The following is an 8,436-nucleotide window of genomic DNA, read 5'->3' as shown; positions in this document are numbered from 1 at the left end:
TTTTATTGAGAATTTTTTGGTCTATGTTTGTCAAGGAAACTGGTCTATACTTTTCTTTTATTCTTTTTCTTGTTTGTTATTAGGGTAATACTGGCTTTGTAGAATGAGTTTTGTAGCATTTCTTCTTTTTGTATTTTTTTGGAATAATATGATAAGCATTGGTGTTAGTTCTTCTTTACATGTCTTGTAGAATTCACAAAATGCATCCAGCCTTATAATTTTCCAAAATTACCATTTTTATGTTATAGTTTATTACAGATGTATGTAGATTGTTTATATCCTTGTGGTTCGATTTTGGTAAGTCATAAAAATTTTCTAGGTTTTCCAGTCTGATAGAATGTAAGCTTTTATATATTCTGTATTGGCTTTCTGAATTTCATTGGAATCTATAACGGTGTCCCTTTTTCTATCTCTAATTTTATTAATTTGGATCTTCGCTCTTGCTCTATTGGTTAGTGTGGCTCAAGTTTTAAAAAATCTTGTTTATCTTTTCAAAAAGGCAACTATTTGATTCATTGTATTGTCTGCCTCATTCATTCATTCTTATTATTTCTTTGCAACTACTGATTTTGAGTTTGTGTTTTCTTGGTTTTTTAAGAGCTTGAGTTGCTTTCAATCACATTGATTTTCTTGTGTAGGAACTCATGCCTATAAACTTTTCTCTTGGTACGAACTTTGATGTGTTTCAGAGGTTCTGGTAGGGATGTGCTTTCACTTTCATTTGAATCTAGAAATTTTTAATGATTTTCCTATTTTTTCAATGATTCCTTGATCATTCAAAAGTCTGTTTTTCAACCTTCATGCATTTTGAATAGTTCTTGTAGTTTTCCTTGATATTGATATCTAATTTTATTCTATTATGTTCCTGGGGTCCAGGAAATTATTTTGACATTTGTTAAGAGCTGTTTTATGGTCTAGTATGTAATCTATTTTGGAGAAAGATCCATGGGCTGCTGAGAAGACTGTAGGCCATTGTTATTGGATGTAATACTCTATAGCTGTCTGTTAAGTCTGGTTTGTCAGTGGTGTTCTTTAGTTCTGAGATTTTTTTTTGGTGGTACTGGGGTTTGTTCTTAAGAATCTCCTCCTTGGTAGGCAGGTACTTTACCACTCAAGCACACCTCTCGTCCTGCTGTTATTTTTTTTTTTTAAATAGTGTCTCCTTCCTGCTTGAGCATGCACCTGGATCATGAAATTGTTTTTTTTGGTGTGGATATTCTATCCAAGATAAGATTACAGTGTTGAGGTCACCCACAATAAGGTATGTATATTATAATTTTTAAATATCCTAAATATTAAAGATTCTAAATAGTTAAACATTTAAAATAACAGTACTTATGATTCAAGTAATAGTGTTCACAAACACTTTTGTTCTGTCTAACATCTTTGCTAAATTTAAAAACTCTAGACACATTTATTTTTAATTTTAGGTGTTTTGCATAAAATATTCTATTTGAAAAAAATCTATCACCTAATGGAAGATATTCACATAGAATTCTTACAAATGGTGGTGACTGACAAAATCTGCAATTTGCTCAAGACTCCATGAGCTTGCAGCTTAGCATTTGTGGGGATGTCGATGGAATGAATTAGGCAGTAAAAGATGATCAGATGATTAGATAAAATTGGGACCTGCAGAGGACCCCTGCACTCCAGGAAATTCTATTCTCCAGGTCTAGTCTCCATTTAACTATCCAGCTCCTTAACATGAATGTAAGGCTTCCATTTCAAGTTGAGTAGATTTTTCCATCAATGTATTGTCTTGTTTTGAGCAGTTTTACTTTGAATGTTTGAGGTTGCCTTTTCGACGTAACAGCTAAACCCACGTCTTCCTTTCTCGTAAAATCAAAACAGAAAGACTGTCTATTCAGGTGCCTTCTGTGTTTGCACGTGTTGTGTGTACCTGTCTGATCAAAGGTGTCTATATAAAGTCCTTGAATCTGTGTGGGTTCAAACACATTTCGCAGCTTCAGGATCCTGAAGGGTTTCATTCTGCTTCCTGAAGACCTGAGCCCATCTCCCATAAAGCCATGGCTTGTCTTGGAGTTCAGAGGCACAGGGCTTGGCTGAATTTGGTGTTCAGGAACTGGCTCTGCACTGCCCTGTTTTCTCTTCTCTTCATCCCTGTTCTCTCTAAAGGTGAGTAGAAACTTCTGGAACATGAGAGTGGAGGAGTTGTTTCACCTACCTGGGTTTCATTTCTTTCATCACTTAAGGGCAGTGATTTATAGCAAAGCCAGAAGTGAAAGGTGAACCTTCAGTCTTCTTGTTTAGCTGGATATGAAGTCCAAGACAAGCATGGGGCAATGGACAGCAGCCAGTAAATAAAGATACAGCACATAGCAAAGTGCTACACTTCAGTAGAGACTTATGAGCATATGTGATTTGGTTCTGCAGATCTGGGCAATTTCAGACACCTCTATAGTGTTAGAAGATGCTATAAATAATTAAGAGGGAAGAGACATCCATAGTTCTGACTACTGCCAGATGAAGCCCAAGATTTCCTCTTTAAAAAAAAAACCTGAAAAGTAAGCATAACATGGAAAAAGCACTTTCCTTACTCCATTAGAGGTTCTGAAGTCTTCTTAATCTAGTCTATAAATGAGATAGCTAGTTATTTGGAATTACAATAGGAGAAAGGAAAGAAGAAGGGAAGGAAGAAGGAAGGAAGAAAGAAAGGAGGGAAGGAAGGAAGGAAGGAAAGAAGAAAGGAAGGAAGGAAAAAAGGAGTGAGGGAGGGCAGGTTTTAGTCTGTTTGGCATAAGGTGTTTGATTTCTACCAGACTTAATTATGAATTTCAGATGTAGACTCTTAATTTTCAGATAAACACCAGGTTTGTTATGCTGATTAAAAATGAACACTCCCATTGACTCTTCCCCTTCTTTCTTTAAACATTAGTTAAGAAAGACTGTGGTTTGTACAAAGTGGGAATGCAAAAGAGCTTTGATTATTTAATATGCACTGGAGATAATAGATTCATATGTAGTTTCTTATTCATATGTACTTTCTCATTTTTTTTGCTTTGCATTTGAATAGGTAAATGTTAATATCCTTAGTAATATGCCAATTTCCTTTTTAGGAAAGTTTTCTCCACCTGTAACTAGGATCTTCCCATGGTGGATATTGAATATTTGAGTGTGATAATTTAGTGGATTGATTGAGTGATAAGTGGGATATCATCTACGAAGGGGCAGGGAATTGGTCTTTCTTATGTTTATATTTATTACAATCAAATTGCTAACTGCTTATCTGGTAATGATGTAAATATTGTATGTAGAAGTTTATAAGCCAGAAGTGAAAAGAAGTATCAGATCTAATTACCCCACAAAACTTTTAATAGGCAGAACTTGCATAAACATTGAATTAAATTGCCACAGGTAACACATGAATGATGGTATTCAATCTAAATTTGGGGGGTGGTTATTTGTAATACTGACAAGACAATAGCTGGTTAGTTATCAAAAGATAATGTAACAGAAAGCTACCATTTTTTTTTCTTTTGTGGTTTGTCTTTTTTTTTTTGTGGGGCTGAACTCTGGGCCTGGGTGCTGTCTCTCAGCTCTTCAGCTCAAGGCTAGGGCTCTACCACCTGAACCAGAGTGCCACTTCCGGCTTTTTTTTCCTTTTTGCTTATGTGGACCATTTTTTTTTCTTGAGACAAGGTTTCAATAGGTAGCCCAAGCTGGCCTTACATTTATAATCCTCCAGCCTCTGCCTCCTGAGTGCTGGGATTACAGGTATGGGGCCATCATGCCTGACTATGAAGCCACTATTTTTTACATAATGCAAACCTTTTTAAATGGAAAGATAACTTCCCTTATTTTGTAAAAGCTAGAAGGGACAGAAAAAAAAACAAAGAAAATAAGAGTGTTTGAGGGGAGAGAGGGAAGACGGAAGAGGTGGTGGCCTTGTCAGGGGAAGCCTGTAGAAGTTAACAGCAGGGTTACCTCAACCCAGAGAGGAAACGACCGGGTGCCCTTGGCTCTGTGGCTTCTTCATTAGCAGCACATGCTAACTCGACAACCATCTGTCAGGGAAGGGATGCCGGACATTGGGAGCCATGGCTCTGTTGCTCTTGGGTGATAGAGGTACAGTTCCATATCCTTTGAGAAATTAAGCAAATGGTGTACTTCAATCTCCAGAACTGTGCCTACGACTTATTATAGTTCCCAAGTAGTAGAGTTCCACTTTAACCTTAAAATACCAGGCTTGGTAGGTACTGTGAGAGCATGTCATCTAGCCCCATCTTTCTATCTGTGACAGAAATGGAGAGTCGTGACTTCCTCAGTGACTTATTTCATGACAAAACCTGACCTTCGGTTGGTCACATCAGTGCTCCTCCTGTCATAACCCACCGTGTTTAAGGAACTATTCCCTCACAAAGAAACATACTTATGGAGAGTAGCGGGCACACAGCTACATCTGAGGAGCAGAGGCTATGCCGGAGTGGGTGGAGAGGGAAGGGGCTGAGGGATGATGAGGTATTTGTTGAAGCAGAGCTAAGGCCCAGGAGCTGTGGGCTGATCAAAGAGAGACATTCCCCAGCCAGAGTTGGTGCCTGGGGCCTGTCATGAATGAACACGAGTTCACTGAGTTGCCTTTGGCTTTTCCATGTCAGCCATCCACGTGGTCCAGCCTGATGTGGTGCTGGCTAGCATCCAGGGTGTCGCCAGCTTTGTGTGTGAGTACTCATCTCTCCACAATGCTTCTGAGGTCCGGGTTACAGTGCTGAGGCAGACCAGCAGCCAGATGATTGAGGTCTGCGCCACAACGTACACAGTGGAGAACGAGTTGGCCTTCCTCGATGACCCCACCTGCTCGGGGACCTCCAGTGGAAATAAAGTGAACCTTACTATCCAAGGTTTGAGGGCCGCAGACATGGGACTCTACATCTGCAAGGTGGAGCTCATGTACCCACCACCATACTGCGCGGGCATGGGCAATGGAACCCGGATTTATGTCATTGGTGAGCAAAGTCATTTCAGTATGTTGACATCTGTTGGGGGTGCAGTTTTCTTTGCATGGAAACTGTTATTTCTTAACTTCAGGCGATCTGGGAGATATTCCTTAAGAATTCTCTACATCCTGTTAGCCTTGCTTATGATGGGTGGTGAGTTATGCAGAATTCTGTCTGTGAAATAAAATGAGCCCAGGGAAAGTGTTTTCTGTCACCAGTGAGGCACCTGCTCCGGTGTTCATGACATTTGGTCTTGTGCCTGCAATAAGATACCTTGCGGAGGTCATCTCAAATAGCCAGACTTCACTGTGGTTCTTAACACAGTTTAGGTCTAGATAGCAAGGTCTTCAAAATTCTAACTTGTTTTTTTGTTGTTGTTTATTTATTTTGTTCACTGATGAGGCAAACAGTCTTGAGTTTGAATCTGTCTCAGGGAGGTTCTGCTTTGTTCTCTGTCACAGATCCAGAGCCATGCCCAGATTCTGATTTCCTCCTTTGGATACTGGCAGCAGTTAGTTCCGGGTTGTTTTTTTATAGCTTCCTAATCACAGCTGTTTCTTTGAGCAAAATGGTGAGTGAGGTACTGACAATGTACCATGTTTGATGGGGGAAACCTTTAGTAGTGTCTACTGACCAGATGATGGTGCGAAGATGAAATTTCTTGAGATGAAGCAATAAATGAAGAGGAGGAAAGGCAACGGTGAAAAACACACTGGAACCCTAAGCGCTGGCCTTTGAGGTTTCAGGATGACTGATACTGTACGTGAACGTGTAGAACACTGAATGCCTGTGCTTCTGAGCAAGGTTTCATTTTGAGTAACCGAATAACAAGGGCAGCTGTTTTGCCCTTTTCCTTCATGGCAATGGTACTTAGTTAATAACCTTGAAACACAAGATTAGGTTGGGTAAAATGCTGCTAGCCATGACCACCTGGATGTAGTTTTATTCTCCTACATGTCCCTGTAATTCATCTGAAAACCATCTCTTGGGGCCCTCCTGTAGGCTGCTCATGTAATGCTGCTACTATTCTCTCGTCTATGTAATTGAGCTATCTTGGTCTCCTTTACATCCAAGTAAATGAAAATCCCAGATTTTATTTACTAAATTTCCATTATACATCCAAACTACAAAATTATTTGTCTAAAACCATTTTTTTTGTCAGTCATGGGCCTGAACTCTGGGCCTTGGTGCTGTCCCTCAGCTCCTCAGCTCAAGACTAGCACTCTACCACTTGAGCCACAGCTCCACTTCTGGCTTTTTCTGCTTATATGGAGCTGGGGAATTGAACCCAGGGCCTCATGCATGCAAGGCAAGCACTCTATCACTGAGCCAACTTCCCAGCCCCTCTAAAACCATTTTTAAATAGCTGAATGAAAAATTAGTTGAACTTTTATAATTCTGTATGTTGTGAACATTCATTTTCATCAGGATAGAGACCTAATATTTACTGAGTCTTATTATGGCTAGAAGTGCTTCTGTATTCTTTAATAACAATGACTGTTTCTTTCTGTGTTTGGCAGCTAAAGAAAAGAAGCCCTCTTACAACAGGAGTCTATGTGAAAATGCCCCCAACAGAGCCAGACTGTGAGAAGCAATTTCAGCCTTATTTTATTCCCATCAACTGAGAGACCATTGTGAAGAACAAAGATCATGTTGAAATTTCCAGGAGTTGAGGCAATTCTAACTTTCATGCTACCTGCATCTATTTTATTTGCTTATATATTTTGGGAGGGAACTTGTCTCTCTTTAATATAAAGCTGGATCCAGGACTCAAATAAAACATACTACAAATTGAAGGACCAGGAAAGCAGAGCCAGGACATTGCTGTCACAGCAGATCCAGTTTCAGTAAAAGCATCATTTGTGAACAGGAGGAGGATGAAGCATTATGATGTGGTGGGGGGGGGGTCAAGGAAGTAAATTAGGAAATGAAACAGTTCAAAAAGAAGAAAGGGAGAGAGAGAGAAAGGACTGTATTGTGTGCACCTTGTATTTAGGTGTGAGATGTTTATTGCTTTTAAGTTTTCACTTAATCTCTTCTTTTTTACTTTGACTAATTTTACACCTTTATGCTAATTTACTTTTAAATGTATTTAGATGTAATTTTACATTTTTAGCAAATGTATACTTGCATGAAGATTTAAAAAATAGTTACCTGGCTATTTTGGCCAGTGAATTCCAAAGCTTATATTGTACCAATATGTATTATTAATATTATTATTATTGGGGCTGGGAAGGTGGCTCAGTGGTAGAGTGCTTGCCTTGCATGCATGAGGCTCTGGGTTTGATTCCTCAGTATCACATAAGCAGAAAAGCCAGAAGTGGAGCTATGGCTCAAGTGGTAGAGCACTAGCCTTGAGCTGAAGAGCTGAGAGACAGCATCCAGGCCCAGAATTCAGGCCCCACAACTGACAAAAAATTTACAATTATTATGTTTTGATGAAACTGAGGATTGAGCCATATATCCCTCCAACCCATAGCCCCTTTACTTTTAGTTTTTTCCCCAGCCCTCTAACCATAATCCTCCTACCTCTATCTCCTGAGAAGCTGGGATTATAGGCATGGGTCATTAAACCTAGCCTGAAATGTATTTTTAAATAATATTATGCATTGGGATGGGTCACATGTGCTTTTGTATATTTGCTGGTTATTTGAATATAAACACTATATGACAGTGTCTTCCCACCAGGAGTTCTGGGGAAATATTTTCAGGGAGTTCAGGACACTAATATATCAGATAGAATATAAGGTCACTTGCTAATTGGCTTGTGAACTGGATGAGGTTGTAGCATACTGACATCAGCCTTGAGATTTTATACTGACTCCTTTAAATGATTTGCAAAGAAGCCAAAAAAGAAGTGATTTGCAAAGAAGTGGTGTCTGTGTTAACTTGATAGCATACTGTTGTCAAGAAAATGGCTCACTCTAGGAGAGCTATAGGCACAATCTTTTAGGAGGCTCCAGTTTCATGGGCCAAATTCATGCCACAGGTACTAAGAAAGCAGTGCATGGTAGAATGGAGTACATGAAGGTTCTGAAAACTAATACTGCTGGTATTTTTTATCTCAATATTTTCCATGAAAATGCAACAATTTGTATTTTTAATTAAATAAAAGTCTTTAGTGGGTGTTTTCTAGAGTCATCTTTATCATCTTTGGATTTGAGTGTTGTGTTGGAGGTTAATTTCAAGAGATACATTTAGTATTTCATAGAGTTGCCCATACTAAAAATACTGAAAACATATTGGAAAAACACAAAAGGGCAAAAAGAAAAATGCTTCATGAGTCAATTATACACCAGTCATTCTTGAAAGGGGTCCATCCTATTTTCTTTTGATTTCTTCTATTTGGAATGTAATATAGGTTAATACACATGTAAATGCATGCACATGCACATGCACACGTGCACACACACATAAAAACACAGACACATAGAAATCCTTTGAAACTTACATAGCATACTCCTTGTCTCAGGTTCTT

The 8,436-nt window shown here is 38.9% G+C and overlaps 1 protein-coding gene across 1 annotated transcript; it reads left to right on the top strand.

Annotated features, from left to right (window-relative positions):
- Positions 1 to 1,957: 1,957 nt before the first annotated feature.
- Positions 1,958 to 8,087, top strand: Ctla4 (cytotoxic T-lymphocyte associated protein 4). The gene is made up of 4 exons (XM_070030261.1): positions 1,958 to 2,139; positions 4,620 to 4,967; positions 5,420 to 5,529; positions 6,479 to 8,087. The coding sequence occupies exons 1-4, from the start codon at positions 2,031 to 2,033 to the stop codon at positions 6,581 to 6,583; spliced, it is 672 nt and encodes a 223-aa protein (XP_069886362.1). The 5' UTR covers positions 1,958 to 2,030; the 3' UTR covers positions 6,584 to 8,087.
- The last annotated feature ends 349 nt before the right edge of the window (positions 8,088 to 8,436 follow it).

This window comes from Dipodomys merriami, unplaced genomic scaffold, assembly GCF_024711535.1.
Source record: "Dipodomys merriami isolate MVZ:Mamm:240054 unplaced genomic scaffold, mDipMer1.0.p SCAF_1, whole genome shotgun sequence".
In the NCBI taxonomy this organism is placed as follows: Eukaryota; Metazoa; Chordata; class Mammalia; order Rodentia; family Heteromyidae; genus Dipodomys; species Dipodomys merriami.
This window is presented reverse-complemented; position numbering and strand designations above follow the sequence as displayed.

Bases quoted from the DNA above. Each gene is read 5' to 3' on its own strand.
- Ctla4 (XM_070030261.1), top strand. From the start codon at position 2,031: ATGGCTTGTCTTGGAGTTCAGAGGCACAGGGCTTGGCTGAATTTGGTG. The intron at 2,140-4,619 runs GTGAGTAGAAAC...TTTCCATGTCAG, and splicing joins CATCCCTGTTCTCTCTAAAG to CCATCCACGTGGTCCAGCCT. The intron at 5,530-6,478 runs GTGAGTGAGGTA...TGTGTTTGGCAG, and splicing joins CTGTTTCTTTGAGCAAAATG to CTAAAGAAAAGAAGCCCTCT.